The sequence below is a fragment of the Eretmochelys imbricata genome, chromosome 8 (genome assembly GCF_965152235.1).
Source record: "Eretmochelys imbricata isolate rEreImb1 chromosome 8, rEreImb1.hap1, whole genome shotgun sequence".
Classification (NCBI taxonomy): Eukaryota; Metazoa; Chordata; order Testudines; family Cheloniidae; genus Eretmochelys; species Eretmochelys imbricata.
The window spans coordinates 9,569,019-9,592,726 of record NC_135579.1 but is presented as its reverse complement, the minus strand read 5'-3'; the positions used below and the strand labels follow the sequence as shown (position 1 = coordinate 9,592,726).

General features: G+C 38.7%; 1 protein-coding gene across 2 annotated transcripts in view; it reads right to left on the bottom strand.

The window, feature by feature from the left end:
* Positions 1 to 23,708, bottom strand: part of FAM13B (family with sequence similarity 13 member B) — a 77,868-nt gene that overhangs the window by 47,143 nt on the left and 7,017 nt on the right. For both annotated transcript variants that reach the window (XM_077823720.1, XM_077823721.1), the window contains exons 2-7: positions 15,691 to 15,857; positions 14,208 to 14,398; positions 13,504 to 13,716; positions 8,656 to 8,833; positions 7,991 to 8,135; positions 1,172 to 1,329 (exon numbers count right to left, since the gene is read on the bottom strand). In XM_077823720.1, coding sequence (XP_077679846.1) covers positions 1,172 to 1,329; positions 7,991 to 8,135; positions 8,656 to 8,833; positions 13,504 to 13,716; positions 14,208 to 14,364 — 851 coding nt within the window. In that variant the 5' untranslated portion in view covers positions 14,365 to 14,398; positions 15,691 to 15,857. The remainder of the gene's footprint in view (positions 1 to 1,171; positions 1,330 to 7,990; positions 8,136 to 8,655; positions 8,834 to 13,503; positions 13,717 to 14,207; positions 14,399 to 15,690; positions 15,858 to 23,708) is intronic.

The window sequence follows — 23,708 nt, the reverse complement described above, 5'->3', positions numbered from 1 at the left end:
GTCCAAACTCAGACCAGGGGTCCAATTTCAAGAAGTGCTAAGCATTCATAGCTGCAAGTAAAGTCAATGGGAGCTATGATTTGAACACAAAGTGCTACATGCTGCTAAGTATTCTGAAAAAATCCAGTCCTAGGTATCTCAGATTGGGTATCAAAAATCTGTGGGTTTTTACCCATGAAAGCTTATGCTTAAATAAATCTGTTAGTCTTTAAAGTGCCACCGGACTCCTTGTTGTTTTTGTGGATACAGACTAACACAGCTACCTCCTGATATCTGTATAGTGTAGACATACAAGGCAACCTCAATTCTGACTCTTCCTAGCATTTGAGTGCTTGATTTTGCAACCTTAACATTCTTTTAACAATTCGTGGGCAATTTCCTAGGTTTTTAAAAAGCAAACTGAAAAAACAAAACCTAATTCCATCATGTAGCATCATATTGACACTGACAAGGTTCACCAGCAGGGTTAAAACCTTTAGATCCACCACACAGCCCTTTGCTACTAGAACTATTGGAACTGATAGCAATAGTAGTTTGTTATCTTCTGCGTAGACCAGCACAAGAGGGGGATGAGCCACTTGCAAATACCTGTGAAACACTTTAGCTATATATAACAAACCCCTGGAAATAATTTTCCTTATCGGATCCCTTCTCCCCACAATCATATGGACAAAAAAATTAATGTGGCATTTCTTACACACTAGGCAGTCAGCTTTGGTTTTCAAATAATTTAACAGATACAAACATGTACTTGTATACAGACTTTGTAAATAAACAAGAAAAAACAGGGCAGAATTAATTTGAAGCTATCAATCTTCAGATTTTTAATTTACAAACCATTTCAAATAAACATTCACTCTCAAAAAACTAGTTTACAATTTCCCTCCATTTTCCCCCAGATTTATGGAATTTAGCTTAACTTTAGTTCCATAAAATCATTATTGTAGAAAATGTAGGAAGAGTTCTCATTCCGCCCAGGTTTTACCACTACCATCGCTAGAAATTGGCAGAATCTCAAGTCTCCTTTCATAAATACTGCAAACAAAATGAAGTGTAAAGAATACCAAATTCCTGAAATTTCAACAAGAAAAAACTTCACCAAATGTAACTATTAAAATAGCCATCATAAAAATGTTAATCTTAGACGATGGGGTGGGAAACATATGTCTACCTCGTTGATGCTGTAACACTGCTGGAGTCCAAGATGCTCTCTGTCATATCATGTACCATATCTGGCTTTTCCTCAGGTTTCTCTGTGCTATCTTCTGGAAGTTCTTCAGTTTGCTCAAGCTTTATATCCTCTTCCTCCTCCTCCAAGAGATCATTTATCTACAGAAAGATCAATAGGGTTTCGATAATTTTTAAAAATCAAATATTAATTTTACAGAGCTGGAAATATGTGGTATTATGGGATATAAAACAGTTTAAGAGAAAAACATCTTTTCAAATTTTTAAAAAGTTACAAAACACAAACTAGAAAGGAAGCAGCCCAAACCACGCCTTCAAAAGGACAAATGCAGAACAGTCTCCACTGCTAAATAAGCCACTAAAAATTTCATTAGAATATAAATTGAAAGGAAGCACTGTAAAGCAGTAAATCAAAGGATGAGGAGTGAGGAGATCTGGTCTCTATTCCCTTATCTGCCACCAATGTGATGTGACACTGCGTCCAAGTTTCCCATCCTCGAAAATGGGGATGGGAAAATGCTTACCTACTTCACAGGGTTTTTCAAGATTTATTCATTAGATGTCTGAAAAGAACCTGAAAATCCCAGAAATGCTTGGACTTCTATAGCACCTTCAATCTAAGGATTTCAAAATAGCGAACACCGTTTGTAATACCAATTTCAAGTGCAACAGTATAAAGACATATAGTCTGTTTTGTGATTTAGCAGGATATCAAGGAACCCTAACAATTTCTTTTTCTTTCCAGGTGCATACGATGAACATATTAAAATCTGGCAATTAAGTGTGAATATAAATATTCAGCAGGTGCAACTTGCTGTATTTTAAAGACTGGAACATCTTAACATATTGGATTTTCTAATACTTGCATATGTAAACCTTGCTCTTAAAGAATTTGTTTTTTTCCCACTTGACTGATACAGCAATTTCATATTTAAAAAACAGCTGTCAACCCCTATCCAAAGACACAGTTACTTCTTTTGAATTGAATATGCATGGTTAGATTTTCAGTTAGTTGAACAAAACATTTGCCCAATCAAATCACAAATTAATGCCAATATTTATTAGTATGCATTAATTTTCCATTTCCTAAGTTCATAATATCTTGTCTCTCTACCCCAAAAAAATTTTCATGACTCTCTCAAAAACAGATTTTTTTTCAATATCCACATATACATATGATAAATAAAGATGTTTCATTAAGAAACAAATATCAATCAAATTTCTAAGTTCATTTTGAACAGCTACTTTGTGGAAAGTAAGGAGGAGAGTAGTTATGAGGTTATAAAATTTTGTATGGGTCTATACTGACTATATTTTTTTTTTTACCATCCCAATCTTCTGTACATTAACAGAACTTATCAAATCAGCGGCAAAATGTGAGTGTATCCACAACAATGACAGCCAGTTTTTCTTTTACACAATAGGTAAAATGAATGGATCAAATACATAGGAATATTTGGGACTGCAGCTCAAGTGGATCTGCATTTGTTCAATAAGTTGCCCAACAGACTGGGCAAATATGCAAGTATGTTGCTTGCTGGAACTTGGAGCCAAGTGACATTATCATTGGAATTTGACTAAAAATCCTTTTTCATTTGCATAACACCACACCTAGATGCAATGATGTTTTCTATTTGCAAGAAACCTTTTACTGATTGGCTGGTGATCACAATGTTGCGTGTGTGCAGCCAGTAGCTTCTAGGACTAACAGAAAGTTCACTAAGCAGTACACGAATGTTACCATTTAACATGTTGTTAGAAAAACTATACAGGATTTCTTCTCTCAAGAGCATCATTGATACATTATGGTAGTATGCTTTCGGTTCTATATAAAAGAAAAATAGTAAGATTTGCTTCTTGCTGGAATGCCTCCAGGAGTTCTTAGGAAAGATTCTAAACTAAAAAGCTAAGAATTTTGCTACTTCGGGGGGGAGGGAGGATGTAAGCAGACTAGTAAATTAGTGATGGGTAAAATTAAAAAAAAGTTTTGCTTCAGTTTAGATACAAATACTCCATGCTGTCCTGTAAGGGTCAATTTTCAGCACTGTTTCCCTTCTAGATACTTCCCCCCCAACACTCCATTTTATAGATAACTCAAACTTTAATTATAATTTTTGCATTATATTGGTCCGTATATCTGACACCTTTAATAACTTTACACGTCATCTTCTTGATTAGGTAAATTTATGACTCAGTCTTTCATCTTGACCGATTCTAACTGCCTCCACTACGCCTAAGTTTGGTATTCCCCAGGCATTCCCGACACTGAATTCTCCTCCTCCATCTAGATCTACAGAGAGTTGCCTATCACCACTCCACCTCTTCAAAAATCCAAGCCAACGTATCTTATACCTTTATTAAATTCTCTTTTCAGTGGCCATCCGTTTCAGCTAGCCAAATTCTAATGTGTAAAATGCTGCTTTCTCCTACATATCAAGGCTGCATCATCCTCACTGCTAAACAAGTGCTTTAGCCTCCACATTCATTTCAGAATATGCTTTAAAATTGCTCTCCTTATATCATCTCTAAGCTACATCGAGGATTTAGTCTCTTTTCCCACCAGCCTTCTCTTTATTGCCACAATCTCTCCTACCAAAACAACATAGTTCCTGTCATCTGTAACTGTCTTGTGTCTGTGTCTCGCTGACTCTTCATCTATTTTCAAGTCTTTTTCCTGTAGTCTCTCTCCCTACATTTAATTCCAATAAGTATTTAAAGTTACAAATTATATGGAGTTGTTGGTACAAAATAAAGCTATGTTGTCTCACACCCTCAAGGCTAATTAAGGGGTTCACTCCCTCCCCAATTCGCCTAAATCTGCTCATCTTTTTCCAGGACCCGCTAAAACACTTTTCCTAATGTGACAAGGTGGGCGGCCTTCTAAATCCTAAATTAAATACAATGAAATCAACCTAAAAATGAGCACATATTTTTGTAATTGCCCTTATGTGTTCTCAAAGAGAAGTCCAAGTGTGTAGCTGGATCTCTGCCACCCCACTCTTTTCTCCAGATCTGCTGAAGGATTCAAAGATTTATGCATGGGTAGTGGTGCACCTAATTTTGTAAGAGACCTATATGCCAAGTTACATGAGTACCAATTGTCTGTGCATTTCCCTTTTTTGGGTGCAGAGTTTTGAAAGTTTAGTCCATGTAGTAAAGCGAAACCACAAAGTCAAATATGTATTTAAATGCAGATGTTCTAATATCAAAAGATATACAGTACTAATGACTCAAGAACCCCTTAATGCCAACTGGCAAGGGAATTACAGGAATGTCCCAATTCTTGTATGTACACTCTAATTCACCAATGTCATGTGAGGCCTTAAATGAAAGGTGACGGTCACATTGGTCATCCATATCATTGTGAAATGTATATACAGATACTATATAAGGAATTCTGTATATATACACTGAAAATATGTTTTTAGATTGTGAATCACAGCACAGGTGGTAAACATAGGTTTTTTGTCAGACGAGATATTTATTCACCTGAGTCTCTGTCGAAATGTTATTTAAGCATTGAAAGCCAACACAATGGATATCCATTACACCTGGGAGAAATTCTACACCACTGCGCATGAATTTATGTCCCCTGCATTTCTTGGTTTCCCCACAGAAAAATGACTTTCTGATGCGTAAGCAAAGGGAAGCTACAAGAGTGGTCAGGCGACCCTCCCCAGCATTATGTTTCCGGTGCCCAGAGAGGTAAATAACTATGGGGCAGGGGGCAGGACTGGAGAAGACCCAGCTGGTGGCTCCTACCCTGCACCAGGCTCAGCTGCTAGTCCCAGCTGGGCTGGGCAGGACGGGACTTCCTCTTCCCCTGCACTGCATCCGGGGCCGGGTCAGACCCACCCCCAGATTTCACCCCAAGCTGCAGGAAGCTCTGTAAACTCTCCCCCTGCCACTTTCTGAACTCATTGCTCCTCAGTGGCAGGGGGAAGGATCCCTGTAAGGGAATGGCTCCCCCATCTGCCTAATCCCCATGCATCCAGACCCCCTCATATCCAGACCCTCCCGCTGAGCCCCACTTCCCCTGAACCTGAACCACCCCGATGAGACACCTGCACACAGACCTCCACCCCACCAAGCCCCAGTCCCCAGCATCTGGACCCCCCACACCCAGACCCCCCCTGCCAAGTTCTATCCATCCGCCCCCCCCACCCTCCTGCTGAGCCCCAACGACCTTTACCTGGACCCCCCTGCAGAGTCCCATTACTGTTACACCCAGAACCCCCCTCAACAAGTCCCTGTGTATCCACTCCCCTCTGCACCTGGATCCCCACCTGAGCCGCCTGCTCAGAACCCTCTCAACCCACACCTGGATTCCCCCACACACTAAACCCCTCCACACTTGGATCCTGCCTTGCTGAGAGTGCTTGCCCACACGGGGTGTACCTGGCATGGAGGTGTACCTGTGCCCACACCGGGCGTACCTGTGCACCGTATTTTTATTTTTTGGTGCAGAATGCCCTAAGGAGTAACTCATTACATACAAAGTCAACAGGGAAGCAGCACAGAGGAAAATTAAGCCACAAGTGGCTATCCTGCCTCTGGAGTACAGACAATGAACTTTGGGGAGTGTAAGCAGAAGACATAGAACACACCCCTTTATCCTGCATCTAGGAAGTAAACAGGCAGTGAATTTTCATTCATGAACACAGGATCTTCACCAACCTTGGTTGAAATGCTGCAGAGGACTTTGGGGATGAAAAACTTCTTTAGACAGGGGACGTTAACCTATTAGTTAAGTTTAGTCTCTACAAAGTGTGTTATGATTGTTTTATATGTAAACATTTGTTTCCAATATTCTTACTCACTATCACTTGAATATTTGAAAGTAAACTTATATTTATACTGAAGACCAGATTATCTAAGAGCTGTGATATTAAGCAAGATACTGATCCTGAGTTGAATCATATAAGCTAGTGTGTATCCTGTTCCTCTGGGGACAGCAGACCTGTATTTCTGTGACTCTTCAATTCTGAAGGGGTTGTACACTAAAGGAGGAATGCTTCAAAGGGATTTGGGGTAGTGGAGTACATCTACTCTTAACCTGCAAGGCAAAGTAAGGGCTGGCATAGCCCAGAGAAGAGTGCTTGGGTGGTTGATTAGCTGGGTGGAAGCAGGAAGCTGACAACCAGTTAAACACAAGCCACACTCCCTCACACTGGAGGCAGAGTGTTAACAAGTGACTTGCAGTCCTGGGTACCCCAAGAACCACCACAGTAATAAATAGGTTTAGATTGTGTTAAAATCTTGATCAGTGCCTGGCGTATTTTTCAATTCTAGAGCATTACCTTCAGAATCCAACAAGAGCTGAAAAATTTTGTAATGGACTTTAAATTTTTTTTCTTTAAAATTAAAGTTTTAGCCCTCAGTTTTCAAAGACAGTCCAACTGTGAACAAAGTATAGACAAAGTGCAGGGATATCTTCCTGAGTCTGACTGACAGCCTAGACTAATAGCTGTGGGAATATGTTAATTCAAACTGCACAAAAACAATTTAAATGTGAACTGTGGAGGTGGAGGAGAAATTGCACAAGTTGTTGCTTCTGCAGGACAAGCTCATGTATCCCTCCATCTCCCCCGCACCGCCCACACACCCCAAGCTCCCATACCTCTCCGTTTCAGGGAATCACTGCACTCCCACCCTCAAGCCAGAGTCTCTGCACAACCTCCTTTTCCCCCTACCCTCCATTCTCCACTTCTCCCTTCCATCCTATACCAGCGTCCTCCATGGTCTTCTACCTACTATTCCAGAGGCTCTGTGTTCCTCCCTTCCCCCCCCCCAATTACCAAGGTCTCCCATTCTCAATCCCCTTGCTAGGGGCTCTGCGTGCACCCTTATGCTCCTCTTATTCTTCGGACTTCTCTCTCTTTCAAGGTGTCAACTGTATTGGGAGGATGGCAGAGTTAAGATGAGGAAGTTAATATGTTATGTTGAAATATGTTAATAGCTGCCCTCGATCAAGAATTACAAACGTGGCTGAAACTGGTAGCTCTGCTAACCAGATAGCAGGGGCTCCATACATCCCACATTTCCCTCTTTCATTTTTCCAATGTTCTCCAAAATCAATAGGGTTCTGCCCAATGATGACTATAACATTCCCTGAGATTTTGGAATTGATCAGATACAAAATTCAAAACTTATGTCACATCCACAACAGAGTAGTGCCATCAAGCAGAGCATAAGGCCCTACAAGTTTGGGCAAAAAAAAAAAAAAATAACGCCACCACCTCACTCTTACACAGCACTTTTCATCCTTCAATCTCAAAGCACTTTACAAAGGAGGTATCATTATCCCCATTTTATAGAGAGGGAAACTGAGACACAAAGAAGGGAAATCATTTGTCAGTGGCAGAGCCAGGAACAGAACCCAGATCTGAGTTCCACTGAGGCCACACACTTATCAGCATAACCACTAACTTTGTGGTTCTGAACCCATTTGCTAATTAGCTCTCCAGCTCTTTCGCATTATTGCTCCACAGCTAGTTATGCTTTATATTTTTCATTCAACATGACACGACCCACCTCTTTGTAAGGGTAAGGTATTATTTTAGTTCTAATTCTATGGTGTACCCGTCTCCTATAAATACGAACTGTGAAACGGATCATTTCACAAACACAGCTACCTTAACTAAAAAATAAAGAACTGAGATCAAGTTTTAACAGTATTCACTCTAAAAAACTATAATCAACAGTACATTAAAGTTAGTTTTATTCCAACACATCTTGAGAAAAATAATCTGCTGTAACAGAAGTTTAAAGTGACAGAATACTTCCACTTAAATATACTCACCTGCTCAGTTATTGAACTTAAATCATTAGTAGATGAAAAATCTTCCTCTTCATTTTCAAAGAATTCATAGTAGTTCTCCAGAAGTCCCGCCATTATTCTGCTAACTATTTCTTGCTCTTTCAGATCCTCCACATCTGTGTAAATGCTAATAAAGATTCCAAACTATCTTAGTTTAAAGACTAAATCCACCTAATTCTCAAAAATTTCCTGTGAATGGCTTTTATGATCGACTAGACAGCCATTCTTTATTCTTTACACTGAGTCTTGTTTCATATTCTGAACACACAGAATTACAATTTAAGTCCCAACTTCAATGATGTTCCATAAGAGCTCTGCCTGCAAGGGATGCATTGTAAGAAGGGGCATTACGGTTTTGTTTTGGATAGTTTACACTTGAAGGTTGATTAAAACAAGCTTATGTAACTAACATAATTAAAAATCGATCTTTATACAGTAAAGAATGGCACTTTCCTGATACAGAGGAACTATTATGCAATCAAGTTAATTTAAACAACTTCCCTCCCTATATGTTTTATACTATTTTTAATATTTGTATAAATACACTATATAAGACAATATTCTTACAAATAATGATACAACTAGAATAATACAGCAATTATGCAGAGTCACATAAAGGATGGAATGAATTTGTAGAATTAACTTACTGGAAAACATCTGGACCAAAGACTGCAGCCAAAGAACTCGCAGACCAAATTTCTTCATGATGCGATGCTACATTGGCTAAAAATCTACACAGAAACTTTAACAAACTGTAATTAACAGGCGGAAGCTGCTGCAAGAGGAACCTCAACTTTCTTCCAAATTCATCTTCGTTATTATAATCTGTAAAATGTAATAAAAGGATTTTAATCTAAATTAATATAGTTCAGATATTTTTCACATTTGATATTACTATGTATCTTAAATTTTGACTAAAACTAAGCCATTTCACCTCTGAAATTCAAACATATATACCAATCTACAACCTGACACCCCAAGATTTGAATTTCATTTGCTGCACCAGGACTTCCGACTCCATGCTCCTCCAAATACAAGAGGAAAAAAAAATCCATCACGCAAATTGGGGTGAAGAATGGGGTGGGGTCACTGTGGTGGGGTGGTTGTTCCAGCCCTTTTGAGGCTGCACAGACAGGCAGCCAATCAATAAAGGCCTGTGGAGGGCCAATCAGGGGAAGGAAGAGGCAGCCAATCAGGGCCGGGCGAGGCTCTATATAAAGGCTGCCTAGCAGAGAAGAAGGCAGTCTCTCTCTGACTAGAGAGGGAGAAGGATGGGCTCCTGAGGTTGCCAGCTCTTGAGGTAAGGAGCCAGCACCTTGGACAGAGCAGTGTTGGGCAGCATTGGGGGAGCAGGAGAGAGCTCAAGCCCCGCAACCTGCCAGGCTGCGGCCCCTGCTACAAAGGGCCAAGAAGGTGCATGGGGCCGAAGGGGAAGCGGCCCAGGGAAGAAAGGCGGACAAGAGGGGAATGAAGGAGGGCAGAAAGAGGCTGCCTCTAGGGAGTCCTGGATCCCCCCCCTTCCTCCCTTATACTACACCTGGCCACAGTGGACTGTGGCCAATATGGACTACAACTTGCCCCTGAGCTAAGGGGCTAGACTTTGGGTTGTGGTTGGCCACTGAGGCAGGTGCAAGTCCCAAAGACTGCAGTTAACCCAGCCCCGGAAGGGGGTGAGTCTGGAGTAGTGGGTACTGCGGGAAGGCAGTGTCCTGAAGAGGACGCCGCGGAGTGGGGAGCAACGCGGGTCCCAAGGCAGCAGAGCAGACGAGGGGCAAGACACCACGCCCAGAGAGTGCTCCATGACTGGACAGAGCTAATTCCCGGAGCAACCAGCGGGAGGCACCAGCAGTGGTGAGTCTTGACCCTGTCAGAGGCACTTTTACATCCACCATCCTTATAACTAATAACATTTCTCTATGGTTTCCCCTCTCTCTCAATTCAGTCTCTGTAGTTGTCCTCTCTCCTTACTATATCAGCCTCTCTCAGCAAGAACTTTCACATATTCCTGCAGAGTTCCTCTTCATACCATGGTGCCACCAGAACACTGAAACATACTAGTCTACATTTATGTGATGCTGTCCGGTGACACTTTTTTACTGTAAACTGGCTTTCTGCAACAAAGCATTTGATAATCTGGACCAATGGGTTCCCCTCTGCTGCTTAGTTATTCTACCTAGCAAGTCCAATCACCACCTTCCAAGGTATTTCCCCCAGAACACACACCCAGTTGCACTCCCCTCTGCAGGCTAGCTCCTACCCTTTCTTCAGATGTATTCTTCCTTAAATATTAAAACACTTGTGGACAAGTTCAATTAAAAGCAAGAGACTATAATATTTTTAAAATCACCATGAAGTCTAACAACTAATTATCAGCATCAAGATATAAAACCCTACAGCGTTCCATATTGCTGAATGATTAGTCAGGGAAACTCCTTTTACAGATAGGAAAAGTCATATAGGAGGAGGAGCAGCAGCAGCAGCAAAATTGGTCACAACTTGGACCAAAACAGGGTACTCTTTCTTCTCTGACAGAAACCCACTATACCTTTTCTATTCTGGGTAGGGAAATCGAGGAGTTGTCTGAAAGTTAATGAATGGACACTCAGTCAGCAAGACCAAAAAAAATAAAATAAAAATGATGGAAACATGTTGGTTTGAAACATCAAAAAGTAAAGCAGAAAGCACTATTGTGTAAAAGCATAAGTGCAGTGGTGCCATTTGGTAATTCTGTAGGATTCTTCCATTTGGGGAAAATGAACATGGTAAGGGAGTGGTAAACCTGTATTATCTGAACCCCTGTGCAACCGGCTACAGAAGAACAATTAATCTCATCAGTGCAGTACAACAAAGCTGAATAAAGTGGTAATACTTTCTTTTAACATATAACAGACAGTCAACTTCACTTTAGACTAAGTTTAGGAAACAGAGCAATGCAAAGAAGAAAACTTTCCCACAAAAATCACAACCGGTTTTGCCCTTTAAAAATAATCTGTTAGTCTGTCTAAAATTTAAGTTCTGAACGACACAGTCAAAGACCTGAAGTGAGAAAGTACTTATCTGTAAGTGAAGTCCTCTGAATGTAGTCCATGGATACACACTTCTGAGACACATGGCCTATGGCATCAGGGTCAAATTCACACTTCAATTAGTAAAGACACTTGCCTTCGAGGAACCACCATTAGGCCTGCACAGAACGAGCCTTAAAGGGTATATATGCCACACCTTGAAACATAACTTGCAGTTATATAACAACCTACAGAGCAGAGTGAACCAGTTCAAGATAGAGGATGCTACAGAAACCCATGTACCAAAAACCACTAACATCTTCTGATAACTCTGCTTATTTCAGTCATTCCTTTCCTAAATTGTAATTGATTTATAATCCTGGAAATTAAGTAGAGATATGGGTCTATTAGACATTCAAAAAGTAAATAAAGCATGATAAAATGCTGTTAAAAACCTTCAACCTGAAAAAGGGGAAATCAATCTTTCTAATTAAATGTTTCTCCTAGTGGCGTAAGTATTTAGTTACATCCAGGAAACAAAAAAGACACTTTGAAGAGCTTCATGAAATCACTTGGGGTTTTTTTTTAAATTTTTAAAGAGGGCAAAATTATGCACTTTTTTCATCTTAAACATATAATTCTCATGCATGTGTACTAATATAAAAATAAACTAAGTACCAAATATCCTGTAATACAACAGATCCTTAAAAGTTTACACAAGATATGGGGAATAGGGAAGGTCAAGACATACAAGAATCCCAAACATATATAAGCACGGGAATTATGACAACTGAAAATAGCCCATATACTGTATAACGTGAGATGGAATCCCTCCAAAATCTGGTCCATGATGAAAAAAAAATTAGTTACAAATCTGATAGAGTAACAAAGAGAAACTGGGATGGACAGCTGTATTAGAGAACAGAACTACAGCCATTAATCTTTCTATAAATAAAATAAGAATCCACAAGGTATATCGCAAGTCTTCCCAAATAATGTGATTCACCATTAGCTAATCTGTTGAAGTGAGAAATTAGCTAAACACATTGAGACAAAATAGCAATCATCGTAAAAATAAAATTTAAATCTACTGCTGTCCACCTCAGTTTCTCATTATTACTATGGGACTGCTGTTCAAACGAATGGTATATGGGTGCCTAATCTTTAAGACCATCTTTAAGACTAATCCATTCAGATCTGACCCAGACTATCAGTAGCCAAAAGTTATCATCTCAGGGATACTGGCATACTATATGAAATGAGTTGGTGTGCAGTTTCTATGAATCAGCTATCCAGATACCCTCACTAAAATGTTGAACATGAATTGGTTATCTGCTAAATAGGCATGGAAACTGAACTACCGTCTCACCTTTCAGCATTGATATACAGGGGCAAAACAATGCTGGGAAACTTGACCTAAAACCCTGCCCCATGCTGTATCCCACTATAAACCAGTAGGGCTGCTGCCATGAAAGCTGTCAAGCCTATGCTTGTCATAGCACTAAACTCAAAACATGGAAACTTAAATTACTTTAACCTAACAGAATACATAAACGAAAGAGAAAAAAAAATCATACTAGAAAAGAACAAGGATAAACAGTGAGTAATGTTGTCAAAAGCCTATAGATGACATTGGGAACTATAGAAAGCACCCATTAATTTACAAGGTGTGGTACAATTATGCCTATATACCCTTTGAGGAACGCACAATGTGTTACTAATAGCAGTGCTGCAAGACAAAAGCTTTTACTAGTCAAGTTATGAATTAACTCCTCCAACGCTACACAACACAGCAAAAGGCCAAGACCCAGGAGAGTGGATACATATAGACAAAATTTGGGAATTAAAAAAGGTAGCAAATATAGGTGACAATTGGAACAAAAAGGGTTCTATGGCAGACAGAAAGCAAAATTAGCTGTTACATGCTGACCACCACACCTTCTACAGGAATGGAATGTAACTGAAGAACACACTAAAAGGGTAAAATTCACACTAAAGAGGGTCTGCTCAAGACTCCTCCTCCTTGTCACTAAAGCCCTGAATCAAGAGCATGGTCAAACCACATGCAATCAGTGGGAAGGAAGCGGGGATGGGGAGAAGAGAAAAGGTTTCCATCCTGATTCTCAATTGATCATGATGGAGTGGGCTGTTTGGATCCAGTAGCCCTGCCCAAACTTACATATCCAACATCCCACAAATATGCACAGGATGATGGGGGGGGCTTGGAAAAAGGTGGATATGGAGGTTATCCAGCTGCTTAACTGTCTGCCTGCAAGCAGTTGGTGAATTCCATCTCTCAGCCCATAAACAGTTATTTGAACAGAGCCTATTTACTTGGAAGGGAAAATTGTATTCAAAATAAAAGAGTATTGATATACATATAGAACACTAAAGGAAAGTCTTGGAATCACTTAAACTTTTTGATTTACTGAATGATGCCTTAAAGCCACTTGTTACAGCCCAATTCCTATTCAAAATAATTCTCATTACCTTGAGAAAGTTGCATCAAATGAATATGCAAGCTGCCTGGGATCACCGGCTCTGGAAGTTCTTGAAGAAAAAATCTAAGAAGGCTAATAGCTGAGGGTACATCTGCTTCTTTAACCAAGTCCACGTCTTCTCCATTATCATATCTTTTCCGAAGCCACTCCACTGTCTCAGCATTCCCATTGACTTGAAAAAGTCCTTCTTGTTCCAGACCTCCTAAATCAGTAGGAAGTTGCAAAAATAAATTCAGTCCCAACTCTTGGTTTATCTGATGTTTACTATAAATCCATCATTTTTATGAATTACAATTGATAATTGTAGATTCAAGATTAAACACTTGGATTTTACAAGATCATGGCAAAGCAAGTTATTTCGTAGAATTTCTCTGAAAACCAACCCCCAAACATGCCTGTACCTTATTTGAAAGTACAATAGCCAGATAAAATATTCTCCAGCCGAAAAAGATAATTTCCTACAAAGTACTGTACTTGGTTGGTTATCATTTCTTCTAAATACTGTGACTGAATCAAAGGTAACTGCACAAGTAAAGGAGTGAAACACACAACACAGAAATTAGAAACTTAAAAAAAAGTTTGACCCATGAAAACAGTTTCTCAAGGCAAGAATAAAATATAAAAACAGTAATGCTAATTAAAATCAATTAAGACACGTGTTCCTCATTTAAAATACAGTAGATAAATACATACCATGTTCCTCAATATAGTCCACAACATGGCGGACTATGAATGGAACCTCATTGTCTGGTTGCCCTTCTTGCTGCAGCTCATCAAGTGGAATTCCAAATATTTTGTTAGCTAGAACAGAGTTGCAGTTACTCAAGGAAGGGGAGGAGCTCTTCCTCATATCTTTTTGCAGCCAAAAATCAAAGCTGTCTTTTCTGTCAAATGAAAGGAATTAAAACTAAGACAATGTTCATGATGGGGCTAGAAGACTAAGAAAATGACACTGATATTTTACATGTAAGTACGTTCATTAGCATTTAAATACTTTCCAACCTCTGTTGGATCACAAGTACGAAACATTTTCATTAGGCTCATTAATCCAAGCACAGTAGAACATATGGGGATTGTTCCTCTTGATCCCTTCTGTAGATATGTTTTGATCAAATCGGATAAATCAGCAGCAAAGCTGGTTGACATTCAGGAAAATTCCAGTTACTGGACAATTATTCAAGTAATGGTCAACTTGCTTTAGAGAGTCTGATTTTCCCCACCCTATTTCTAACTGAGCTTGTTTGTAAGCTTTGGACAATCCACCGGAGATAATTTTCTGAGTATATTAAATTGAACTTCCATGCACCAAACTTGATAAAGAGGAACACAGCTGGATGAGACTACCAAAAACTGCTGGTATAAAATAGTCTTGTCTAGTTTTGTTCTGTCAACATAACTATGCAAGATGGAGCTATATGAAAAGCTAAAATCTGGTGTTCTACAGCTGCAGTACCACCAGAATTTCTACGGAATCTGAAAACACCGCAGCCTATGCAACTCAGCTTCCATGAAATGTATTTGCAAAAGACTTAAAAGTTTATTTAGAAATTGGTTTGAACGTTAAATGCCTGTCTCGCTCTTAAAATATTTTTACTGAAAATTCCCATGAAAAATCTCTCAGGTTGACCAGTGACCTAGTAGTAGCATTCTTCCTACCACGCAGAAAACTGCTTGCTGATCTTTGCTCCACCAGTGATCTAACAGGGATTGAAAATGTTGTGGAGGCAGTGTAATTTGATCCTAGGAAGCAGCTACTGATCCAACGTCTTAAGTTGAGTCATTGACCAATACAGGCACAGAAGGATGGTGTCTTAAAAGTACACTTTTAAGTAAAGTACTAGTAAAGATGTATATAAAATAGGTGCATACTATTGTTTCAGAGTTGTCTCAAAATAAGCTACTTTTGTTATAACAGAGGAAGTTGCCCTCTTCTGGAGAAAGAACAGCAAAAGAAAAAATATGTTTGGTTAGACTCAGGTGGCCACTCAAGTGCCCACTGGAAAATACTATATATACACAGACTATTACTAAAAGTATGTTTTACATGCAAGTGGATTATCCTTAATTTATGAGTGGATTGTCAAACTGTAACACACCAGGCAGATCAGAATCCACAAACTTTCCTACTTCAATTTTAAAAAAACAAGACTGTTAACAGCAGTGTAAGGAAACTTACCTCAGAGTACTTAAACACCCAAGTTTAAAAAATATTTTCTACGCCAGCTGCCCTCACTGACCAAGCATTCTTTTGTCATTTACGGTTGTTTGAGATTATGGCAGAAGATCAGCCGGTAGTTCCTCATTGAAGAAGAGCAGAATTCGATCAGTACTTCAGCAGTTAATCTAAAAATATGAAAAATATTGTAAGGTCCTTCATATTTTATTTTTTTAAAAATACTTGCAAGTCTAAATATTAGTTTTGAAAGATTCTCGGGGTCAATAAAAAACAAATGTGACTTAAGAACCAACTTAATGCTTCCTCCAACCTGGCTCACATGCAGCAACACTCAGATATGCATAATCCATTTTGTTTACACAGTAGTTAATCAAAGCTTAATCATGAAGTTTTAATTAGTTTTAATAATCATGAAATTGAAGTTTAAAAATCCCATTATCTAAAACATTCATTTTTTCTTATGCACTAATCACCGTGGTGTAAACATTTGAGAATCATGTGTTATAAAGCACACATCAGAATTGACCCCCATTTTAAAAACCAATAACTGAGATTTTGAGTTAGGTATTCCAGGATAGCTCTCCATGTGGACACACTGTTCAGGATTAAAACTGATTTATTCCAAATAATTACTCCATTCACAAAGCGGAATAATTATTCCAGAATAAGGGTCACTTTTCTTCCTGAACAGTGTCCACACAGGGAGCTTTTCCAAAATAGCTACATTATTAAATTGCTAGATCGCTTATTCTGCAATAGCTATGCCGATCAATTTCCCTGTGTAGAGGAGTCTTCACCTTCAGTTAAACCCACTGAAGTCAGAAGCACTTTGACTGTAAATTTGAGGGAAGGGATTTTTTTTTATTATATGCTAGTACAGTGCACAGCACAAGTAACCAGAGACAATATGGATGCAGTGAGCATTAGACAGTGCTACATATGTGCCAGACACCTCCTAGCTGAAGGACTAAACCTACCAGCCGAAGTAAATATGAAAAACAGGATTAGTGAGCACAGACCACGTAGGTACAAGGACAATGCATTGGAAGACATCCAGCCCAGTCTGCCCACGGCTTGGAAAAGTGAGGCTTTATAGCCATGCTTAGAAAGTCCATCTTTCATATCTGCTTCTGGCTTTTAAATACATGCATTTAAATCTCCACTTCCCTCCACCTTCTAAAAGGGGAAGGCATTCAACCCTTCTTCCCATCCCCCACCTCTGTTTCTTAGCTGCTGGGGAAAGATCAGGGTACTCCACTATCCTCCTCCTATAGCCTTCATTTTATGGATCTTTTTTCTTTTAAAGTCTGTCTCTGCTGCTGTTCAGCTTTCCCAAGCAGCAGCTTGACTGTGTCATGATTCTTGACAGTGAATCACTAGGTCTTGATAATTTTACTCTATTGGTATTTAGGAAAGCAATGAGCAGCAGCAGAGATGCTGGAGCGGTCTAACCTCAGAAACATAAGTTTCAATTTTCAATAAAGTAGATTCTCTCAAGTAGATAGGCTAGGGAAATATTTTTAAATGGAAGCTTAGCTCTGCAGAAACTGATGGCTTCAGCACGTTCATTCACCAGGGAAAGTTTCCCACACATCACTAACTAGCAGTTTTTCCAAGCTCTGCACACATCTCCTTATAGCACTATATGAAAGTGAATGTATGTTTCTGAAAGCCAGCTCAAAAAGTTCCTTTCCACTTTAACCCAAATAATATGAAAAGGTTTGAAAAGCAGTCCACTCAACAATGATCCTTTACCAAGTAAGTATTTTATGGACATTTTTAAATGCCAGGTTACACAGGTTAAGAACTTTTTTTCTCCTTAAGAAGTGTTATCCATATAGAGGTATTATCACTATATAAGTAAGTTCATATTAAAGGACTTCTTTAAAGGCACATTTTTCTCCCAAAGTCATAATGGAATAAACAACAATACATTAGGTGACCATTTGAACCCAATTTTTCACCTTTTAAAGTTATAGGAGTTGCCATGTATTTGCTAAATGAAAGATGTTTACCTTCAACACAATGTGGTTATTCCTGTTCATGGTAAGCTGTTCACAGCTTAGTTTATATGTAATGTGCACAAAAGGAATATTTTTGTAAAATTTGGCAAAGTTACTGTAATTTTCCCCAAACAGAAAAAAGTCACTAGCTAAAAACACAATGAAAACCCAGTGAAAAATGTCACTGAATGTGAAATGAAACAAAAACCACTATGCAATGCACATTATAAGCATTCCTCAAATATAAAGTACACATTGTCTACAATGAAAAGCTTGCAATTCTATAAGAACACAATAATTAAATCCCCAGCCTACTAAATACAGGCTTACAGGTTCGTTGTTTCTATCTTCAAACCCAGACACAGTTTCACCAATTTATTCACTTTTCCAGCCCCAATCCATTATGAAATTTCAACTAGAACAATCCAAATATGTTAAACTATGCTTGATTAATACTGAATTGACTGTCCTCCCCCCATGATTTTTCTTCTAGAACTTTTGCTTTTGTAAAGCTAGATTTGCGGTAGAAGTCTGGATCTTTAATTCTGAATACTAGCAAAGAAAAAAGGAAACTTCAGATTATGTTCCCACAGCCATGTTTCAGTCTTTTCTTTACTGTTCTGGGATCAACCTCTGAAACGGTTAGGGGATCAGTCATATTACTACATAATGGAAAGGCTCCATAATTTTATGAATCATTTTCAATTCTGTCCTTATGCAGTTCTTAGTCATTAATTAGCTCAAACCAGATTTCCACCAAGACAGTTACAGTAGTGTCATCTACCTGTAATATATCAAATCCTTACAGAAACTCTTGATTACTTTTGTAAATTTGGCAGTTTGTAAAATCCCTTTGTGTAAAATGTATGTTTTGATCAGTCTTCCTTCTCCATGTAAATTTCAACAGACATGGTAGATGGATGCAAACATACAGATATAAAGACACTATCACCTGAGTTCATTGGGAATATGGACTATCATTCCTTTTTCAGTCAACCAACCAAGAGGGCGAGGATAGTTATGGAAGCAGTTTTGAAATTTCAGCATACTTTAAAGCTGAGTTAGGTGGCATTTCTTTCTCAAAAAAATAAGAAATGAAATGAAGAATCAGGAGTTTCAGATGACTGCATCTGAGAATCTGTCAACTTTTGCATTCCATTTTTGCTGTCTGAGCAAACGACAGTCCTCCTAGTCATAGTTCCCTCTGAATTCTTAAACAACCTCAGCAGCTTAGACAAAATTTTCTGCAGTATTCCTTTTCAGGTGTAAAATCAGTAATGTTAAAGAGAGAATGCATTTTCTCCTGTATAGATGAATACCTTTAGGAATGATCTAGCCAGTTCTCCTGTTCAGCCAGCCATCTTTGAACTATCAATGCTGATTCTTATAGGTTCTTCCTTTTCCTCTATTTTATCACTTGCAGCATCTAATGGTAATCATGCAAGTTTAAGCCTGCCTGGAAAAATATATCCAGGACAAAGCTTCAATCATCTCTTTATATTGCCAATTTTGTGCAACACTGAAAGTGATGTTAGTATAAACCAAGGCTACATTTTTCTCGTGTTCAAACCTTTACTTTTATGTTCTAATCACAATTTTATTTGTCATTTTTTAGGTGGCCAAGACAAAGAGAGGTTGCTCCTGAATGTAGCTGATAAAGAGTTGCTGAAGGCCTAGGAGAGGAACATCCATTACCAGGGTTATGTTCCAATGACGATTACAAAACTGGCCAAGACAACTTATCTCACTTTCCTACCAAGCATGTTGCATTGGATAAATCCATAAAAATTCAGACTGCAACACCAACGTTGGTTAATTAAATGCTAGTTACCTGTTTGCAATATTGATCAATAGCCTCCAAATTTACTTAAGTTACAATCATGAACCATCATCTGGCACTTTTGACAAAGAAGTGTAAAAATTATTATTATGAGATATCTAGCTTTATAGAGAACCATACTATCATTTTCTCTGCCCACATTCCAGGAGATTCTAGCAAATCAAGTCCATCAACTTACAGCCCCAGCCACTGCCTTCTCTTTTTCAATCACCAATGACTGCACTCATTCCTCTTCGTTTGCAGGCTTCAAGATTCTTATTATGAATAAGATTAAGAAATTAGAAATTATCTTGATGTTCTCCTCATCTTCCTTTCAAAGTTTTTTTAGAATAGAGTGTTTCAGTGTTAAATTTTCAAGTATGTTAAATTCATGAATCATGTATGTCTACTTTCATAGCACCTGGGAGCCTCACACCAGAACCTCAATATACTAGGTGATGTACAAACACAGAAAACAGACAATCCTGCCCCAAAGAGCTTAAAATGTAAGACGAGAGAAACAGATGGACAGTCAGTGGAGTACAATGAGACAATACGCCCATATCTCACAAACCTCATCTGGCCCAACTGATAAATTTGATAGTCTCTAAGGTGCCACAAGTCCTCCTTTTCTTTTTCCAGATACAGACTAACACGGCTGCTACTCTGAAACCTGATATATTTATGTAGTCCACATGATATTCAGGCTCTTCAGAAACTAAGCTTTCATAAAAAAAATAAATAATCTAGCCTTCATGATTGTGAAGAAAAAACTTTCCAAAGTGAACAGAGAATAAACCAAGGTTCTCAAAACGGACTACATGTACCACCACTGATGTGAGTTTGTTGCAAGTGCTATGCTAAAAGCTCTTAACAAAACAAAAAAAACACCCTTTCCATTTCAAACGAACAGATGTCGCATGCACTGCAACATGCCAGAAAATGCCTATGAAGCAAAATGCACTCTCTCCTGGCCACTTTAGGCCATAATGAACAACACTTGCAGCGTGTTGTGCACTGTGGCAGCGCAGCTGGGTGCTGTACTTTCAAGAGGCACACAGATGACAGGCTTTCTGCTAGGCCTAGCCTTCACTTTCCGTCAAGCTGCATAGTTCAAGATATTGAGGTGAACTCCCGAAGTTCCATACCACACCATCGGAAACAACCAATGGATGCAAGCCCAGTTCAGAGTGGCTGAAAAACGTCTGGTTGCAGGCAGCCCCGAGATCTAAGGGCTCCCACACACAGGAAGCTGCTGCAGAGCAGGAGCTCCCTCTGCACTCCCGCCCTACAGAGGCTGCAGCCTGCCTCTGCAGGGCTAGGAGACGGGGGGTATGCATGGGGAATTCCCTCTTATCTCCACAGTGAAGTTGGGGAGTCACAGTGAATAAAAACTTCGCTACAGAACTAAGGAGACACACCTGGTTCTTCAAGCAGGAGAGGAGCTGGTTGGCTGCAATTTGAGTCTCTTCCCAGGAGGAGGAGCCCCTGTGTAGTTTGCCTAGCAGTTCAGACATCCAGGACAGGAGCTGATGGGCAGCGAGAGGCCTCCTGAAGTGGAAGCTGCCTGATGCCTAAGTAAAGTCCCCCACTTTCAGCAGAGTCCCCACTCCCCCAAAGGCCCACTGGCCCTTTTACACACACACTCCACCCTACCATTAATGGCACTTCCCCAGCCACCCCCCTATTCAAAATGTTTTGTATTTTTCTTTATTTCAATTTTCTAAAACAGGAAGCACAGTGAACTTTGGTTCATGTTCAACAATAATCTAGATAAGGAGGAGGAACTTCAAATTTAAAAATTAGCCAAGTTAAAAAGTCAAGCTACAAATGCAGTTCCGCTACATACCAAGATATATCAAGATGTTATCTATGACATGTTTCTGGTAATTTGAATCCTACAAAAGACAAATAATGATGTCTGCTTCGTTGTGTCTCTTTTTGCTGCATTGTCTAAAAACCTGAGATGTTTAAAAAAGGACTTTATAATCAAACATTTTATAGTAAAATAAATGCCTAAATAAGCCTGAAGTCTGGAAATACATAGAATAAGCCTATGAAGACCCAAAGTAAATGTGCACTAAAAGGAGAAGTTTGCTTGTCATACCTTCAAACATTTTTTTAAGAAGATGGTACATGAAGCAATAACTTTTGGGAACCACCAGAATAAGATGATGCAATATTGTCTTCTTGACTATGTGGACAACCTGAAACAACAACCCATAAGTGTTAACTCCCTTGCTCCTCCATTGATCATACCAGGGTGTTGACCCCAAAGCCTACAAATCACACTTTAAATGCCTGTATTATTTAATTCCCAAGCATTTTCACAGTCCAGATGGGGAAGGGAGAAATTAGGAGTTGAATCGAGGGGGGGAAGATAAAGATGAAGCGGAAAAAATAGCTGTGATCTTAAAGATGAAACACATTTCCCGCTAAGGGATGCCAAACATGACAAGATACTGAACAAATCAGTAAACTAACCAAACAAATTCCACCCTTGATTTTTGTGCAAACATCCCACTGTCACTAGCAAGAGTGCCATTGCGGATTAGGAACCGATAGTACCCTGAAATTTTCACCTCATCCCACATATCAGAACTAAAATGGAATTACGTCCTCTTCAAAAAGGGTAAATGCAAATACTTCAGCATAACACACTAAAAACATGTTAGGGTGTGTTTTAGTGGGAAAAAAAAGTGGGGTTTTCTCCAAATCTGGAATACTTTCTATATTGTGAGGATACGTTTTATATAAATCACCCAAAAATGCTAAAGTTTCAGTTAATCATATAAAATAGAAAGACTCATCCTGACATGACCAAGTATTATAGAATATTACAATATTAGAGAGATGAAAAACACTAAGTCACATTAAATATATCAGCTACAATATCATATCAGCTACACATTAGGGTGAAATAGCATGTATCATTCTGTACTTTGATCTTTATGACTTATCTATTTGTATATTATATTCCTTTTATGGTGAGTGAATACTTCACAACGTCTGCTAGGGAAACAGCATTACAGTCCTTGCTTTTTGTAATCTTAATGGCATTTGCTTATCTTGGCAACAGAATTACAAGTATTCCACACCCACTAATGAAATAATACTTTTTAAATGAACTTTAGCGTGCATGAAAAGGTAAGAACATTTTAGAGTTGATTTTGTGTTTGAGAACTGAATAATAAGTTATGTTACTTACTGATCTTTTTAAAGCATTTTGAGATCTAAAGATGAAAAGCGCTATATAAGAGTGCATAGTATATTATAATTATTTCCTATTTGCAGCTTATGACACATCACCAGTAGATACCAGTGTAAAATTCAGTTAACAGGTCTCCAATTAAAGGCTTGTGTTCAATTATAGTTGTAGATCTAACAGTTTGGTCTACGTAAAACCTGATTTATTAAATTTGTGATGATCTGAGACAAGCAGTGGTACAAAGTCTAATGTATGGGTTCGTAAGATGATTTTTACAGCTTAGTCAGAAATGACTGCCTTATCAAATAGATACTAACATTTCATTTCTCGCTCTGTCCCTAACCTGATGATTATTAAACTCACATGTTCCTTATCTAACTAGTTAACAGGAATACACTGGCTGTAAGGAAACAAGCCTCAGCAATTTTGCACAGCATCAAAAGAACTAGAAATATCCACACTGATTATTCTTTCATTATAAACTTAGTATCAATATATACACAAGACTAGATCTCTACTGAATGACCCCAAACACCAGATTACCCTGCCATGAGTTTTTCCTGCATAACCAGACAGCCTCAGAAAGTACTTAAGCCTTCTAGTATTATAACAAAACAAATATAAGCACAGAATATTTTGTGTTAGAATGATGGACTTGTCAGAAATAAAAATAGCATTCCCATAGTGACTCTTAAAACTTGCAATTAGAAGACAATTTGGCACTTATGTCAGTATAGGGAAGAAATTGTCTCGCAACCACAAACAACCGATCATAGTTTTTTAAACCACATAGTAATAAAAGTATTATGTAATACCTGTTTGGAAATAATTTTTAACAAAAACAGACTAATGATGGTGAGTGTTTCTATATGTATTTTCTCCTCTTTACAATTTAGTCTACAGTCATTTGATTTTAAGAGGATAAATCCGTATTACATTTTCTTCACAAATCAAACAAAAACAGGTCTTAATCAACACTGCCACAATC